The 20,049-nt window shown below is 42.9% G+C and overlaps 1 protein-coding gene across 18 annotated transcripts in view; it reads right to left on the reverse strand.

The window, feature by feature from the left end:
- Positions 1-20,049, reverse strand: part of TENM3 (teneurin transmembrane protein 3) — a 2,716,013-nt gene that overhangs the window by 179,394 nt on the left and 2,516,570 nt on the right. For all 18 annotated transcript variants that reach the window (XM_083170719.1, XM_083170736.1, XM_083170731.1 and 15 more), the window contains one exon: positions 11,826-11,948. In XM_083170719.1, coding sequence (XP_083026845.1) covers positions 11,826-11,948 — 123 coding nt within the window. The remainder of the gene's footprint in view (positions 1-11,825; positions 11,949-20,049) is intronic.

Below are 20,049 nucleotides of genomic sequence, written 5' to 3' on the forward strand. Positions count from 1 at the left end.
GACGTGGTACTGTTTTTACCTGTAATAAAAATCATCTTTTACGCACTATGGAGCGGCCCTCTTGTTCTTTCTCCCAATATATATATATATATATATATATATATATATATATATATATATATATATATATATATATATATATATATATATATATATATACATATACACACACACATTTTTTTTTTTAAACAAAGTGGAACTAATCAAGTCCTTTGTTGTGAAACACTTACGGCCAAAGCGTTGGATTCACACACAGTAGCGCACGCAGGGGGGTTTTTGAGTACCCAGAACCCCACCCCCCCATAGGAGCCTAAGGACACTAATCTGAAAGCTTATGGTCCCCTCTTTCCATGGGTACAAGAATTTTAAAAATCGGCCCTTGGGAACCAGAGATATCTGACTTCAAAATAGTGGTCCTCATCCAAGCCTGTTAATTGCTCTTCCCAGTCAGATATTTCAGGTTCTGTCTGACTTAGCATTTTTCTGAGGGAATATTCCAAAAGCTGGGACTCTCCCTCTTTGAAGGACACTAGTAGCTTGTCTCTACTGTTCCCAGAACCAGAGACATCAGCCTTCGAGCAGCTGGTTACTGCTCCAGCTCCACACACCTGGTATGTAGTTTTATATACTCGTTCGCAGATTGCTCTTCCTCCTAAACTCTGATCCCCTAGTCTCCAATACCATTTGATAGGAGGGATTCTCTTGTTTTTAATTCCATTAAAATCTAAGAAATCTATTCCCGGGAACTGGAGATATCTGCAGTCAAGCAAGATGTCCTCCCACCTGAAAATTATGAAAAATAAGCCCACTCCACTATACACCCCTCCTCTGCGTATTAAACATACTCTACCACCCTGGAAGTTATGTATCAGGGCCCCTTCATTCAGCCGAATGCCTCCTTCTCCCACCCCATCTCCCACCATCTGTACAGTAAAGGGGTAATTAGTGGAAATTACTGATCCAGGCCCTACATGCTGAGCGGTTGATATAATACCCCCTACCACCTGCGGGACATCAAAGCACCCCTACCGCTGGAGAATCGGTGGGGGCCCCAATACATTGCTATGCGTCGGGGTCTACACTGCTGCTTATATATATATATATATATATGTGTGTATGTATATATATATATATTATTATTTATATACATTTGGTCTATCTATAATACTTTAACTGACCCGGCATATACTGGGTCACCTAAGTGTCCATCTCCATGCTTTGCTCCGCCCCTCTGGAAACCCCCTTCTGAAAATCCTGCGTTTGCCCCTGACACATCATTGACCTTAGCAAGGGTGAATGAGGGGTATCTGGCGTGCATTCTGTTGGTAACTAGAAGTACTTTAGATTCCTTGTGATGTACATTTATTCATTACTCAACTGGTATGCTTTTCCCACTCCATTAGAAATTACTGAATAACATGTATATTGCTCTCACCATGGAGTGTCCATCTTTTTTCTATGTTTCATTATATCAGTTGAGGAAAATACAGAAAATTGAACACAAAATAACTACCACTTGATTCATGGAAAATAAGCGCATAAACATTTCCATAACATAGCAGCAGAAAACATACTGTACTTAGTATTGTATTTATATTTGCAGCAGAGTACAGGATGTTATTCCATTTCCAAACATTTTAAGCTAAAAACCCTCCCTGCAGTGACTTTCATTAGTCTGACACAGAGAGAAAAAAGCTTCTACTATGATCAAATATCTTCACTTATGAATAACTATTGGAGCATGCACCTACACATTGCTAAATGACACATCGGTAAATAAATATAAGTGGCACGTTTATACAAGGTATCTGTCTTAACTGCAATGGTCACAATTGTAATATAGCAAAAGTACATATCATAATGACATCACTGGATGTTAATGAGTGACTATTGGCTACATCATCAAAACATGCATCCGCACTATGAAGAGTGCAGTTCCTCGTCCCATGATGACCTCCTGCCTATTACCTCCCAGGAACGCCCTCTAGAATACTCAGATGTGTTCTGTGTCTTCTGTGCATGGTCGATGAGGACTCATACAATGTGTGCAGAGGTGCCACAAGGTTTTTTTTAGATTAGGGGATCGGGCTCAATATAGAATTTCATTTTGGATGATGGTAAGTATTGCCGGGGTGCCCTCCACAGCAGGTTAGATATACACTGACCTGATGAAGAGGCCATGCCGGTCTTGAAACGTCGTCACTATTCATGTAATCGTTCTATAATAAACTACCACTGCTAAAGTATATATTATTTCTCAAAGGTGATTTTTCGTGACGCTCCCTTTTTTCTCCCTTCATACTAAAGCAAAATCGATAAATGAGGTACCATTTGAATGATTATGCTCTCCCCTTCTGACGAATTGTTGCAAATTGTATTTTTATAAATAAAATAATAATAATAATAATAATAATAATATTGTTCTTTTACAAATCAACGTTATTACCGTGTTGGGCCGTCACATACATCCCCACTAGAATTATGAATGTACCCATACATTGCATAACTTAAGGAAACAATAGAACCATAATCATCATACAGTATATATTATTTCCTGGAGGTGATTTTTAGCGACTAACCCTTGTTCTCCTTTCATATTTCACATACCTGCTTGCGAAGCCACAGCTGGGGACTAAGATATGGAGCATGCAAAGGCAGCAGAGAAAGCAAAAATATTTTACAACTTTTCACTAGGGAAAAGCAATTGCCTTCCACTTAATGCCCATCAGTGAATGATCAAAATAACTGCCACATACTCCAGAACCATAGATATGGAGTAATTACACAGATTGTAAAACTGAACAACAGCTTTACAAATCATATTTATTAAATAGAGATAAATCCATTCTAAGAAGACTGCAAAGACTGGTAACAGCCTCTGCTATCTCTAGTTATCGCTTTCCTATTTAATGCGAAAATGCACAGAAGACTTGAGGAAGACATTACAGAGAGGCCAACAACCAATCTTGTGATCTCAGTAGCTGGGACTGAAGTAAAGGTGCACCAATCCCCTATACCAAGGGCTCTGCTTAACACTGGTCGAACGTGCGGTGGTGGAAAATAAAGCCAGTTCATTATTTAGCTGTGTTTTATTACAGAAAAACAGTGTGTATGAACCAAATACCTATGGATAAACCATATCAGTTATTTTTATATATATATATATATTTAATAATACTAGCACTCAGGGCCACCAATAGGGGGGTGCTGTGGGTACAGCTGTCCCCAAAATTCCTAGTGGCAGCCCTGCTAGCACTGGGTACATGGTGCCGAGCACGACAGTAAATACCTAACATGCAGCCTCCATAAGACTGCAATAGGCATCCATACTCTCAGATTAGGTGCACCCTCCTCTTTGGAGCTTCTCCACAGAATCCGAGGCCCATCCAAAGTACATATCAGAAGACGGGTAAGTAACGGATGGCATTACTGCAATTATTCCACATAGAGATGTAGATAGGGAACTATTGCGCTGCCTCTGTAATGTGTGACAGAACTAGACGGTCACTGTTGCTTACAATTACATAGTGTATTCAAGCATAATAATATATGTTGCTATTTTTGGGGATAATGAGGGTGAGCAGTACATTGAATAACATATGTGTGGGTTCACCACTGGGTATTATGTAATGTATGTACTGTATGTATGTACAGTATGTTTAATGCCACTATAGAAATCTAAGGCTTTCTAAGGTTTCTGGTGCTACACACTGAGACCATTCCTCAAGTAAATGAATATATGATGCAGATTTGGTGCTTCTGTGAACGGCACAGCTGCTTACAGTCCATGTGTCATACTGTACAGCATGTCACATTATAGCCTGGTGATTCAGCTCAATTGCTTGTAATAGCAGATTTTGAGCACAGAGTTCATACCTACAGCTATCATCGCTTGTTCCAACAGTGACACATATGCCATATTTATGCAGAATAATGTGGCCAGGTATATCCACTGCTAATGTGGAAATGAAGCTATTAACAACAACAGCACTTACTTGTCTTGGGGAAGAACAGGAGACGTGTGCCTTATACGCACTGATCAGTAAGTCACACAACAAGGTGAAATATATATATAGACAATCAATAGCACACTATCACCCAGTGACATAACCTTGGATATAACATGAACATTGTGGAATGACTTAAGGTAACACATTACATGTTTGTGTGCAAATAACCACACAACATAAGTTCACACGGCCGAGATTCTGTCATACACAGCAGCCTGGATGAAACAAGAAACCTTCTGGTAAAAGGAAATGAATCAATATTCATTTAAGTGATAGAATATTATATCAACTTCACCTGCTCTTTAGAGAGGGCAATACAAGCAAGTTAACACATTGTGCTCCAGAATGAAGCAACTCAATGGAAAACCAAATGCAGTATATTATGGCAGCCAGGCAGCATATACATCACTACTGCTTCAGAATGAACTCAAAACTCACAAACTATGGGCGTTCTCCTGTGAGAACAAGGCAATCTACCCATTCCATTCACATTCACAGTGGGTGGTTGGGAGGGTATAGATTGTATAGTTGACCTAAAGATGGTCGACAGTCATAACTGCAGTAATTGACACCACTAGGTCGACATACTGGAATGTCAACATGGGTCTAGGTCGACATGGCACAAAGTCGACAGGTGGTTAGGTCAACATGGTCTAGGTCGACAGTTAAAAGGTCGACATGGGTTTTTTCACTGTTTTTTTTACCCAAATGTCGACAGTGTCGACATGGACACCGTTTTAAGTGCACCGTGTCCCCTCACATGGCTCGACCCATGTCGACCTAATGCTTGTATCGACCTAACGACCTGATGACCTTCCAGTATGTCAACATACTGGTGTCGACTTAATGACTGTCGACCATCTTTAGGTCGACCAACCGACAGTATCCCGGTTGGGATGCTTGATAAAGCAATTCGCTGTGAATCGAATCATCCCACTGGTGACGAGAAACCTACTTGCATAGTCCCGGGGAGGAATTACTCTCAGGCCATATCTGGGATGGGACAAATGGTGTCCAAGGAGCAAGTTGATGGGGTAGAGGAGGATGCAAGCATCCCCCATGGAGGTGAAGACAGACAGGGTGTGTTAAGGTATTGGTACACTAGAGGGAGGCTTGTTGGAGGAAGTATTGTTGCAGATACAGTAGCCTCATTTTTAGTAACAAAGTGGGTGGCCATATGACAGGAATAAAGATAGTAAAGGAGGCAAAGAGGGGCAAAAGAAGAAGTCAAAGGTACAGTAGTAAATAATTGTTGCAGAATGAAAGATTGGGGGAACAATAAAAGATTTGAAGCACAACTTCTTGGGGTGTGATAGGTTAAAGCCGTAGGAAGAGAGTATACAATTGTAATGGAGGACGTTTGCATCCACATTATGGTTCTATATATATGTAGAACCTGCAATATGTGACTGCACCCCAACTATTGATTGGTATACAATAGTAATGAGCAGCCTGATACATGTCAGGGATACGGTCATAGGGTCTACAGCAAGTTGGTTGACAATCCTTAGGTCAACACCATTAGGACAACATGGGGATATGTCAACATGGGTCAAGGTCAACAGTGGCTAGGTCGACAGTCAAAAGGTCGACAAGGGGGTTTTCACTCCGACATGTGCCGACAGGAGGTATTTCATGCCCTACCATCCACTAGGGCTTGGTGGGAGAATAAAATAGTGTTCCGAGTGTAGCGTTGAGCCGGCAGGCGGAATTTCATGCACTCCCATCCACTAGGGCGTGGTGGGAGAATAAAATAGTGTGCCGAGCACAGCGTTGAGCCGACTTGTGCCGACAGGCGGTAATTCATGCCGTACCATCCACTAGGGCGTGGTGGGAGAATAAAATAGTGTGCCGAGCACAGCGTTGAGCCGACTTGTGCCGACAGGCGGTAATTCATGCCGTACCATCCACTAGGGCGTGGTGGGAGAATAAAATAGTCCGCAAAGCATTGTGAGCGAAGCGAGCGATGCAAGGGGATGCAGTGCACTGGAAACTGTGTCCATGTCAACTGTGTCGACATCCAGGTAAAAAAAACACAGGGAAACCCCCCATGTCGACCTATTGACCTGTCGACCTAACCCCATGTCGACCTTGTCCCATGTTGACCTAGAACCATGTTGACCTTTCTCCATGTCAACCTAATGGTGTCGACCTAACGATTGTCGACCAATTTGCTGTAGACCCAATGATCCAACCCATATAAACACCCCTCTAACTTTCAAAAGGGGTGCAGTTATTACCAAATTCAGAAAAGGTAACTATCTCAAGTATGCATACTGCCCATGTTACAGAGCACAGTGTGAATCGTCATCACACTTTACGTGTTTTGATGGAAATCTGGAGAGCTCGATCTCTTGGACTGAACCATTTCCCTTCAGATATTCACATGTGAAGTCTTCATATTTTAGCAATATTACACTACAGTATTGTTTTTGTTTACATATATAGACTATTCCATTGGAAATAAGTGAAAATACTCATATCATCTCATTAGAATTTTCTATTGCTGGACAATCCGAAGTGCAAGTGAGTTTGATACTTTTTATATATCTGCATATTTACAGTATATACGTTGAGCGACTTGCTGTTTTGTAGGCAGTACCATTGGTGTGACAATCATTTATTGCTTACTCCCAAATTCACTATAAAGTTCAAAATATATATTCATTTAAAGAAAGGAGACAAGGGGTTAAATTAATTTGATGAGAGATTCAGGAAGTAAGAGATTTGGTAAGAAATCTCCATTTTTTTTTAAAAAGCAGCAATCATTTACACTTCAAAATCAAACTGGTTTTGCAGTGTAAATGATTGCTGCTTTAAAAAAACTGGAGATTTCTTACCAAATCTCTCACTTTTTGAATCTTTCATCCTATTAAATGTTCCCCATCATATCTGAAGGCATTGTAACTAGTGTGGCCAATCCCGGGATCGGCGGGATCCCGGGATTTGGCCTAAAAAAGTCCGGGATTTCAATCCCGGGATTGGAGAATCCAATCCTGGGATTTCGGGATTAGACTGCGCATGCGCAGTCTAATGCCGGGCAGCGCCTGAGCACTCGCTCAGACGCTGCCCGGCTGTTCCCGTAACCTGACCCGGCGTGCGGCCTGCGTAGCGTGACAGTAGAGGTCACGCTGCGCAGGCCACACGTCACCAGTGACCGCCTACCCGCCTCTTCTCCGCCGCCCGCCAGCACGCCGGCCTGACTCCGCCCGCCTGCCCGCCTCCGCCTGCCCGCCTCTTCTCCGCCGCCCGCCTGCCTGCCTCCGCCCGCCTGCTGTCTTCTATGGAGGTGCACTTGCCGGGAGGCACCGTGCACCTCCAAACCCACTCCCGGCCGCCCGCCCGCACCCTAATGTAAGTAGATGTGAGGGTCGGCCGGGGTGGGTCCTATGCTAAAAATGTTTTGTTTTTTTTTGGTGGGGATGCCAATCCCGGGATCCCGGGATTGAGCATTATTCAATCCCGGATCCCGGGATTGAAAAAATGCCCCGGGATTGGCATCCCTAATTGTAACAGAAGAAGAAACAGTGGTACTTGTGGAGTATCACGGCTCCCATCGCATGCCATATATAGTGGCATGCGATGGCATGCGATTGGATGCGATTTTTGCAGGTTTTTACCAATTTTTTTACAAAATCGCATGCGATCGCATCGCATGCGATCGCATGCATTTTTTTACAGAAAAGCATCCAAATGCATTGAAATTAGTATCAAACATGTTCAATGGCCCCCAAATGTCATTTTTGAGGCTGTACCACCCCCACTATCAACGCGAACCCGAAGCGTGGCGAGCGCAGCGAGCCCGCGAGGGGCGGCGGCACGCTTCCTACGACCTTTTCATACTCCCACTATCCACGTCGGCGTGGAGTTGAGAATAGAAAGTGTGGCGAGCGCAGCGAGCCCGAAGCGTGGCGAGGGGACGCGGACACCTGTGAAGCCCACGAGGGGACGCGTATACCTGTGAAGGTATCCGTGTCCGCTCGCCACGCTTTGGGCTCGGTGGCTCGCTGCGCTCACCACACTTTCTATTCTCAACTCCACGCCGACGTGGATAGTGGGGGTATGAAAAGGTCGTAGGACGCGTACCACCGCCGCTCGCCACGCTTCGGGTTCGCGTTGATAGTGGGGGTGGTACAGCCTCAAAAATTACATTTGGGGGCCATTGAACATGTTTGATACTAATTTCAATGCATTTGGATGCTTTTCTGTTAAAAATCGCATGCGATGCGATCGCATGCGATGCGATCGCATGCGATGCGATCGCATGCGATTTTTTGCTATGCGATGCACATCGTGATTATCCACCGTGATTATCCACAAGTACCAAAACAGTTTACCAACTATAACAAACAAATTTGATAATAAATCAAATCAGAAATGAGTCTGCATTCTGCAACAACCATCATACAGTATCTAGGAAATCGAAAAAAGGGGCAACAAACTACCAGAGAATTTTAACCTCTTTGAGCACTCTCTTGTACTGCACTTTAGTACATAGAAGTAAATATTCCCAGTGGGTCATTTCCAATTCCTCTTTATTTTCTATTACTGTATAAGGGGCCTGGTTCTGGTTCACTCGCAAAACCATGTGCACTGTAGGTGGCGCAGATGTAACATGTGCAGAGAGTTAGATTTGGATGAGTTATTTTGTTTCTGTGCAGTGTAAATACTGGCTGCTTTATTTTTACACTGCAATATAGCATACTTGCCTACTTTTGAAAACTAGGTTCAGGGAGATTATAGTTGGTAGCAGAATTTTGCACAGCGCCGGATTGAGGGGGCGTGTCATTCTCCACTTAAAGGGTGTGTCTAGTTCCATGTTTGAAGAACATGGCACCTAGAAGTGTGGGTGTGTACTACTACATGTGAGAGGAATCTTTTAAAATTACATATACAAATGTAGATGAGACCCAAAGCAGTCAGTAAGAGTTACTATACTTGCTAAAGTGCTGGGAAATGGTGCTGATGACCCAATGTAAATGTATCTGTCTCTCATTCCTTTTTCCCCCAAAAAATGTAACAGTGTAATGTGGGCTAGATGAAATGAGGGAGATTGCTAGACTAATGAGGGAGAGAGGGAGATTGCTGCTAATTCAGGGAGTCTCCTGCAGAATGCAGGAGGGTAGGCAACTATGCAATATAGATCTCACTTTGAAGTACAAACCCCACCCAAATCTAACTCTCTCTGCAGATCCTACATCTGCCCCACCTGCAGTGCACATGGTTTTGTCCATTAAAGAAGGAGTTTGCTTTTGAGAGTGAACAGGAACCAGGCCCAAGGTGAGGACTGAAAATCATGAACAGAGAAACAGATGGGGACATAAAAAGCAAACATTTAATTGGTATTTGTAGCATCTTTGTGCATTGACAACAAAAAGGACTTGGCATTCAAACAACCCAGCTCTAACAATCCGGAGTTCTGATCGCAGTAGGTGCCCACTAACAATCACACCTATAAAAATAAACACTAAGAAAAATAAACAGTGTCGCAACGTACAGTATATGAAACTAAAAAGTGTTAGTCATTTTATATTTTTTCTTTCTTTTTTTTCTTTCTTTTTTTTCTTTCTTTTATTTAACTTTCGAAAAGTATATTTTATTTCCTAATTAAATCCATGGTTAAACTTTTGAATTGTGTGCTACTGTATTTCTGAATAGTCATCATACTGCAGCATAAACTACAGAATACAGGGTCTTGTCTCTAGTGCATGCTTTTCTCCCTCTCCATATATATACCTATTGTAATTGACTCCATAATCAGTGAAACAAAAAAACAAAAACTACTTTAATGAGGATGTTTATAGATGAACAAAAAACCATTATGGAGTGTTATTGATTTACTCAAGTAATCCTAGTACTAATAATGGCTTTTATACATTTATATTTGCACAAAATAAGTTTATGTACTATGCAGAGGTGTTGGGGGACACACTCAGTAGCAAACACAAAATTTGTAGAGGGGAGTTTCCTAATTCAGTTCACAATCTCCCACTTTTGCAGAACATTGGAGCAAGTGTGGGAGTCTGGGGGAGCGGTAGAAGAACATAGTAAGGACACTAGACATTAATATAAATGTTACAGTAAATGTATACAAAGTATATAAATACGTGGTCAGGAAAACATACCATAATAAGTAAATACACAAACATAATAGAACCAGTATTGAACTTTTTAAGCTTATATTCTCCCACCTCATGGTAAGGCTCCTCTCTCTTCTTCCTGGCAGCTACTCTCTGGTCTAGTGCAGTGATTGAGGACTCAGATCCACACACACAGCAAACTTTGTAAAAGAAGCTGCTACCACTGTTACCACATGTGCAGCTGCTCTACACCGTCCCTTACAGTGCAAGATGTACAGGCAGCTCTAGTAATCATATCATATACAATTGTATGCCACTTACCAAGAGGAGTTTCCATACCCTCCAACATGACCCTTCCAATTAGGTACAAAATGCTCTGTTCCTGGACTTCCCTGCCAGTGGCAGTTACAGAAGTTGGACTCCAGCACAGTCCAAAATTCAAAGAGGGGTGTCACATCAACTGCCAGTGAGTCCAGGACAGTGATGTTTGGAGTGGCATTAGGTGTGGCTGCCCTTTTTGAATATTGGTCTGTGCTGCAGCCTCACCTCTGCAACTGCCACTGTTAAGGAAGTCCAAAAACAGAGCTTTTTGTACCTAATGCAATGGGTCATGTTGGAGGGTATGAGATTCCAGGCAACAAAAAACTCCCCTGAGTTTGCTTATGGGCAGACCCCCTACTCCCTGCTTGGAAAAGGGCCTAACAGCATCTGTTCAGACCAGTTAGAGCATAAACCAGCAATAGTCTATAATAACATTAACAGCTTGCATATGTGCCCTGGCAGTACAACTAGTTCTATGGCATTTGTCTCTTTGGCTGGTGGACATACAGTATGCATGATTTGATGACTATGCAGTTTCTTGTCATACAAGTGCTACAGTATATACAGTAGTCTAACTGCGGCTGTGGTGGTTGTCCTGAGCAACAGCACTTACTGTATCATTGCAGAGGGATAGTATACCAAGGGGCTGTTATATGTACAGCCTCTGCTCTCGTTACCAGATCAGGGCGCCCAGTAATGATGTCACGATGGAGAGAATTCACATAAAACAATGTTCTCAGGGAACATTTTGTGACTCAAAACATACGGGGGGTAAATTACTAAGATGTGTATTATACTTCACATGTGATTTTGCTATGGGCAACCAATCAGATCCTGTCTACTATCTTATATAGGGTGCTAAATATATAAGAAGAAGATTCTGATTGGTTGCCCATAGCAACATCACATGTGAAGTATAATACACATCTTAGTAAATTTCCCCCACAGTACTTGCTATTTACAATAAAATAATTTGCACACATAAACATACACATACATCCTATGTTTGTATTGGGATCAGTATGAAATCCAAGCGGTCGGAATCCCAACGGTCGAAATACCAACGCCAGAATCCCGACCACCGCAATGCCAACAAGGGGGACTGTGGATATGCCCCCCACCCCTTTTGGGCTCGCTGCGCTTGCCACGCAGCGGGCCCGGTGCCTCGCTATGCTAGGCACAATGTTTTATTCTTCCTCTATGGGTGTCGTGGACACCCATAGAGGGACAAAGTGCCGGAATGTGGCGGTCGGCATTGCGGCGGTCGGTATTCTGGCGTCGGAATTTCAACCGCCGGGATTTTGACTGCATCCCATTTGTACCCAATGTTGCAACAAATAGGATTTTTCTGGCAAAAGGTAAAATCAGATCAATAAGTATAAAATGAACAATTACATACAAAGAGTGTTCTTACCATTATCACCAGCTGGCACATATACAGTATGTGTTGGCACCATGTCTGAATTTGCTTTTCCATTCTCAAAAGTGTCATTTTCTGTCTGCTGTAGCTGCCAGTTGAGGCCAAACAGATGCATGGCTGACAAAGAGAGAAATATGGAATGTTAGGTAGTTATATTACTGTAGGTGCAATAAGAAAGCAAGTCATCATATAGAACACATGGGTAGATGTATGAAGCAGTGATAAGGGAGGAGAAATTATAAAGTGCCTGGTACTTTATCACGGCCAATCAGCTCCTGACTCTTAAGTTACAGGCTGTGTTTAAAAAGGGACAGTCAGGAGCTGATTGGCCGGTGATGAAGTACCAAGCACTTTATCACTTCTCCCTTATCACTGCTTCATACATCTGCCCCCAGGGTCGGCAACAGAAATCTTGGGGCCCGGTACACTGATATTTCTGGGGCCCCCTAACAACGCCCCCTTGAGCAGAACATTTTTAGTATACCGCTTATTGAATGTATTTTTTTATTATTACCAAAGACACAATTAATATTCACTAATACTGGAGGGGTGTCTGGGTAAGTACCCTTACAGGAATCCAGGTGGGTGCCTTTATAAACCATTTCTATGCACTGCACTGCCGCAGCTATGCTTACAGCCTGTCAGAACTTTGGGGCCCCTCACAAGCTTGGGGCCCGGTACAGGTGTCCCCCTTGACCCCCCCCCCTGTCGCCTGCCCTGTCTGCCCCACAGTGCTGTATAGAGTATTGTATTGTGTAATGACAATTTCTACAGCGACAGCATCTACAGAAGTCACCATGATCTTTGCAGTGTTCAATTCCTGGCACTGCGAATGTGTTACACAGTACTTACCATGGGGCCCAATTCAGACCTCTTCGCAGGGCTGCAAATTTGGTGCCCTCACGATTATTGATAGACCACACATGTGGATGGTACACTGTGCACATGCATGAGGTCCCCTGTAAATGAAGCCAGTGATGGTATTTTATCACTTGCCGTTTGCACCATGATCGACAGGCGGGTGGTGTTTGGTGGGCGGACCCGTCCGTATTCTGAGAATGACGGAAAAAAATGTAAGTGGATCCGGCCGTTGCAGGGTGGACCCCTGATGTCGGCACGGACCTGAAGACTCATGGCGGCAACCCATTAGATGGTGGTTGATTGTGAATGGATTTCCCCTCTTTGCATGGCTACAAATGCATTTGCTGCCATGCACAGGGGCGGAGAGAGAATTGGGGGGTTTACAGGATTGCTGGGTTCTGAAGATTCGCAGCCCAGAGATCAGAGCTGAATTAGGCCCATAGTAACAGTTTTTACCCTCATGGGCGGCTGAGTTCCAGTAAGCAGAACACAAACATCAAGCGGTCATATGAGAAATGGCTTTACATCAAATTCAACTAGATAACTAGTGTTTACAGCCGCCATCATACAGTCGGATCAACAGAGGACACTTCAGTGGATGCAGCAAATGGAACATGCTGCAACCCAACAACCCGACAGGAGGTAAAAGTGGATGTGGAGTCAATGGAACAGGGTCCATCCAAGATTCATGCCCATTTAATACTGGCATGAAAAGAATGCCCATAACAGGATGCATTTTACACTCAATAGGTATCAGCCACATCTGTCAATATTTCCCTATTGACACCATATTCATCCAGTACTGCAGGTATAATATTAACATTTAGAACATGCCAACATTTTACATAACTTAACTTATGTTACATCCTTTATGTCCTTCATGTAGTCCTCCCCTTGTGTTATATGCCAAAGCCTTAATCTGCTGCATACCACTGTTGCAAAATACTGTATGGTAATATTTGTAATACCAAAATAGAAAGATTCACCATTCCTCTGGGCAGTCCCATCAGGTGATTGGCAAATAGGGCTCTGATGCCGACAGATCTTTATCGCAGCCCCTAGAAAGCATCGTCCCTAGACATGGGCCTTACATGCCTAATGGGAAATACACTGCTGCTTAAGGGATTCACAGTGTCTTCCTCCCAATACATATCACTCATCTGTGCTCTGTAACACCTAACTGTATGTTACTGTATTATGAAGCATTTACCATCTGTATTTCAGTCTCCCCAACTTATCTATAATGATGACAACAGAGCTGAGATCATTCTCATTTGTCTTAACCCTCTAGGGCAGGCATGTCAAAACTATGGCCCTCCAGCTTTTGTGAAACTACAAGTCCCATCATGCCTTGCCACATTTTTACTATTAGGGAATGCTAAAACTATGGCAAGGCATGCTGGGATGTGTAGTTTCACAACAGCTGGAGTGCCACAGTTTGGACATGCCTACTCTAGAGAGTCCCACGACAATGGCAACAGCGCTGTGGAAATTTATGGAAAAATGGTTTCCACACAATTTTTCCAGAGATCTTCACATGCGCCTTAGAGTCTGAGGGTTACATTTACTGAGATGGGAGCTCTATTGAAGATTTGACGTTGCCCATAGCAACCAAAGAGATTCTATCAATTATATTCTAGAAGGCGCTAAATAAGAAGAAAACGATAGTCTGCACACGCCGCTGATTACGTTGCAATAATAAGGGAACTGGATGGACATATACAGTAGCTCTATTGTATTTGAACTCTGTTATGGGTTTTATAGCAGATCATTTTCAAATTTATATTTCTTGTAAATCATAATAACGTGCTGCATTATTGATCCCATTTCTGCTGAGATGAGATGTGTGCACTTTATTTGTATGCAAGTATTTGTCAGGCACAGCAGTGATGGGATAGAGATCTGCAACCAAATATATTGAGAACTTGAAGAGAGAAGATATGTGAGACCATTGGTACAAACGTAATGAGCAAGTTGTACATACATTCAATTGTTTCATAGCATAAGCTAGTATTGATCCCTTTAGCCACTACAACCAAAATACAAGCTGATGCAGTCCGAAAATGCATAACACTTACCACAGAGATAGAACCTTGTATAGATTATTTAAATAGCACAGTTCCCAACACTCTCAAGCACCTGCTGTACGTTACACCCTTTTCTCACAAAGCAATGTCTGTTTCCCAGTTCTGCATATAGGTCCATGACACCTTGACCACCAAAATGTTACATTACAGCAGCAAGCCATGGAAATGTTTTTGTAACCCCTAACCTCATGCCAACTGTAAGAACTTCACACCAGTCAGTGTCTGCACACCCAAGATGGTCCCAGTGCCAAAGGTGAAGTTAGGTGTCATGGCACCCAGAGCAAGGGTGTATTTTGGTGCCTCTCTACTGAATTAGGGTCCTGGCCAACCTATGGGGGGGGGGGGGGGGGGGGCATGTTACATTTGAGAAGAAAAAAATATTTAAACATCCTAAATTTATGACATGGCTGGTTCTAGACCTTGTGGAGATCAGAGCAAAAGTTCCCATTGGTGCCACCCCTAGTCCACAACAGGTACCATGACACATGGCAAATATATAGGGGTGTGGCTTCATGGGGAAGATACATGTCACAGAATAGTACCAATTCACATTGCACCGCACAGTACTGTTCATTATTCAAACTAAACCACATTGTGTTGGCAGAGTATATAGCGGTGCTTGTGGTGTTGTTAGACAACACACTTTTTTGGAAGTGTAACCGTGTTAACAGTCGTCAAAGGATTAACCTATATATATGAGAATAGCAGTGTAGCAGATAGATAACAGGCAGGTGTAACAGAGTGTATAGCACAGGTACTTATCGTTATCCTGCAGCAGGTTTGGCATAATGGATGGAGATCTCTATGCAGCAGGCTGGAAGAAGTGTGCACAGCAGGCAGATTGGAACTGGAGATCTGTGAGTGCTGACAGCGGGGATTAGCGCTGTCAGCATTGTGTGCAGGGGAACTCTCCGGTGGTTATTGACAGCTCCCCCGGTGGGTAGAATTGCTGGGGCTCAGGACGCCCTATTAGGGGACTGCCCAATGCAGGACAGGGAGCTCAGAGGGACACAGCCGTCAGGCTGATGCTGCTACTGCCGCCGACAAGGGACAGATGCAAAGCACAAGACTCTAACAAAAAGTACCTTTTATACATGTTACTCCACAAAGTAGAGCCCTTTATAAAAGTTATGCCACACAGTAGAGCCACTTGTACATGTTACACTACAGAGACACTATAGAAGTAGATGTATTTAACTATTTACTTGTTCAAATTAAAAACAATATATTTGCCTATACTGACCTGACCTCACAATCCCCGTATTTTACAATGACAATTGTACACACGCGCCCCCCCCGCAGACCTGATAACCCCCAAACGCTCAAAGACAATAATGCTCCAAATGGCCCCGCTGATGCATCAATGAAAATAATGTCACAGACCTCACTCCCTAGGCCTGATAACCCCCCCCCCCCCAATGCCTCAGTAAAAATTTAAATCTTTAAAAAATAATGCCCTAGAACTGTAATTCCAGACATGATAATCCTACTATGCCTCAATAAAAAAAAAGTCCCAGAATTGCCCCCCAGACCTGACAACTCCCGCAATGCCTCAATAAAGATAGTGTCACAGAACTCCCCACCCTGCCCCAGACCAAATAACCGCCCCCATGTAAAACGTATTCACTGGGCAAGATATAATTTAATATGATTCCTTAGACCAAAGCTTCTACTTCCTTTGATAGTTTATTTAATTGTATAAAATAATAATGCAACTCATTGGGCAGTTGTGCTGCTGGGTATGGGCTCATCTCCTCAGGGCCAGGGGTTCATTGAAAGTCAGGAAGACTGGAGCAAGGGTCAAGAGGAATGCAGTAGGCTTAACCTTTCGTGGTGCTTCTGTGGGGGGACCTAATTTTCAGAAGCTTGCCAGACTGGCCATCTGGCACATGCCAGAGGGGCCTATGGCCAGGTGGGCTGATTTTGTTTTATAAGTTGGAGGCTCCGCCGCCCAATCAGAGCACAGAGAGAGTCGCTGGACTTGCGGCAGGTACAGCGGCTCTCTCTGTGCGCCACTAGGGTCCAGGAGAGAGGTAGGCATCAAATGCCGATATTTTCCTCTCTCCTGCAAGCTGGGAAAGGCGTGCTGCGCGGTGCATGTGCGTGCCTGGTGTGTGAACACGTGCAACAAAGGTCACGCGAGTGCACTAATGCCAGGGCCGAGACGGCGGCCCAGTCCGTTGTTGTTCTCGCCCATTTTTGGAGAGTAGGCAAGTGTGCTGCACTGTGCATTTCTGTAATGCAAGTCTGCTAATCTGTCAGTCACTATATACTGGTTGGGGTAGAGAAACACCTCCATCCTAACACTACTACCTGCCGCAGAGAGGACAGCAAAATAAATATAGTAAGCACTTATTTTATGTATACTATTCAGCTCTGTAATACACGGCCTGCGATATAAATGCCATATAGTGGTATTATTTGCTCTTTTAAATCTGCATGAATTCTGCAGAGGTGTATTCATGTAGGTATGGAATTAAAAAGAGATTTTTTTTTTGTCACATTGACATTTGTTTGAAAAAAAAAAATGCTGTGCCGAAAGTAAAAAAAATGAAGTTAATTGCAAGTATTATCATAATGTATGACTGTTTAGTCTTTACCTCAATCATTTTACATTTTAATTTGCACTATTATGCAACCTCGTTCTGATGTTATTGTGACAACTAGAACAGTAAATTCAGGGTGGTTAAAACTGCAAGAGAAGCCTGTCAATCTGTGCTCGCTGCTTAATTACGCCTTTTGTAGACAAATGTATTATTTTTATGTGCAGAAATTAACTTTCAGAGCAGGTCAGCGAGTCATTTGTGCAATATCTGATTAAAATGGGAATTCCTGTGTGCAGCCAGATGGGGCTGGAGTGAACTATATGTGCATAAGAGCAGGGAACAGGCTCACACGGGGCGATAAGGTAAGATGAGAGCGTTTGGAATGATACCAAACTGGTAATGTAAGATGAAAGCATCTGCATGTAAGGATTACAGTGTGTTATATGGTTCCCAGCAGAGATGGGCTTTGATTAGGAACACATTTTTCCATAAATTAGCTTTTGTTTAGAATTTCCTGCTGTGGGTATATGTAGTTTGATGCAGTCTATAGGTCTGTTTGGGGCTTCAGTATTTCCATCTGCATCTGTCATAAATTGATAAAGAGTGGGCTTTTGTAATCAGCAACGCTACATTTCATTGGACTTCACAGAGAAAGCCTTTATTTCCTACAACATTGACAGCCAAGCAGAACATGTGCACACAGTCTGTAACATGTTTGGAAACAAACAAATGATAAAGCCAAGGGGTGGGGATGGGAGTGTCGTATTAATACAATCAATACCCATAATATCAGGGAACTGCCACGTTTTAAAGCTATTTATGCAAGACAGGCTCTACATCTCACTGATGGCTAATATATAATTGTATAAGGAATTGGCAAGCGCTAGGCAAGATTTGTATATTTAAAAATAATGACAAATCCAAACCTATGGATAGAATAGAGGTAGGTGCACCCACTGGCGTAAGTGATAAACTTACACAGGAAGGTTTAACTGAAAAATATCCTGATGGACAGCAAATTATCTGAAATGACTCAAACACAAAAATGACCATGGTGCAGTATTGTAAAAACACTTGGGAATGGTTTAATTCAATCAGCCCACTCACATGGATCCATAATAAATGCGCATGTCACAAGATCTTTGGGAGGACTCCTCCTGAATTAACTTGCTCCTAAAACTGCGACTTGGGACTTCCACGCCGACGTGGATAGTGGGGGTATGAAAAGGTCGTAGGACGCGTACCGCCGCCCCTCAAGGGCTCGCTGCGCTCGCCACGCTTTGGGTTCACGTTGATCGTGGGGTGGCGTTAACAATTGTGGGGGCCATTTCACACTTCAGGGTGGCTATTTAGCCTCTGTGGGCCATTTAACATTGTTTCCTATGGAAAAACCGGGTCCATTGAGGCATTGAACAGTAAAATAGTGTCAATTGAGAAATTTAACATTGATCCCTATGGGAAATCGCGGGCATCGCGTCGGTCGCGTCGCACCCGATTTTTAGTGCATTCAATGGCCGCGATGCCCGCGATTTTTTTACCTGCGATGTCCACGATCAAAATCGTGGGCGCCGTGCTAGGTAAAGAGTACCATATATATATATATATATATATATATATATATATGTGTATGGTCAAATGGTGGGTGTATTAGCGATGGAGTGTCCGTATGTGAAAGTCAATTTCCAGTTAAACACCTGCAAACATGCAAAGTGAATAATTACACCAGAGTCTATGGTCAGACTGCAGCTTCCTTCTCATAAGAGAAATCCCGGGTCCAATGGATAAAGCAAGTCTAGGAGAAATAAGAAGCGCTCCTTCCCATTTCTTGTTTCTCATATATATATATATATATATATATATATATATATATATATATATATATATATATATATATATATATATATATATATATATATATATATATATATATGCAGACTCTCACCCAGAACTTTTTCAAGATAAAGGATAAGAAATAGGCGGCACTCCAACGGGTTTGCAAAAAGGTGGTATATTAAGAAATATTTACAGCATATTCATTAGTGCAGCGACAACGTTTCAAGACCGGTGCGGTCTTTTCATCAGGTCTAGCATAATGTGCAAAGTGCAAACAAAGAACAGTTTCTTACCTCTCATGAGACATGTTATATAGATAGTGAACAGCGTGGTGTTTGGACAGCTACGATGCCGGGACAGTCCGACTTCCGGGAGGCTGGGCACCCAGGGCCGCCCCGTGGGTGTTGCCTCTGTGATGTCATTACAACTCCAGGCATCGCACTGAGTACAAGAAAAAGAAGTGAATGAATTTCAAACAGTGTGCGCAAAAAAAATTAAAATAAGTGCCAAACAATTGTGTGTGAGGACAAGCTTGTACAAGGAGCGGACATACATTTAAAACACTAACATGAATGGGTTGAATATATACGTAATGTATGCTACATAATGTAGCTATCAAATATACTGTTATCAAATAGCCGGATTAGTCTGTCACTAGCGGTATGTCACATACTGGGTCAGCGTATCAGATCAGGGCTCCCCACATTTGCGGTCGCCGCTAATCGGGCCCTGTCCCAGCAATGACTGCCGCGTAACAGTGTCTTGTAGACGTAAGCCCCAAGTTATTAGGTGATTTGATGGTGTGTGTCCACGGGTAAGCAACTTGTTAGATTTCTAGACATCGTAGCTCCACTGAAGGACTCTTGAACTGGCAAACTCGCGTTTAATGTC

The sequence above is a fragment of the Crinia signifera genome, chromosome 1 (genome assembly GCF_055691185.1).
Source record: "Crinia signifera chromosome 1, ASM5569118v1, whole genome shotgun sequence".
NCBI classification, from domain to species: Eukaryota; Metazoa; Chordata; class Amphibia; order Anura; family Myobatrachidae; genus Crinia; species Crinia signifera.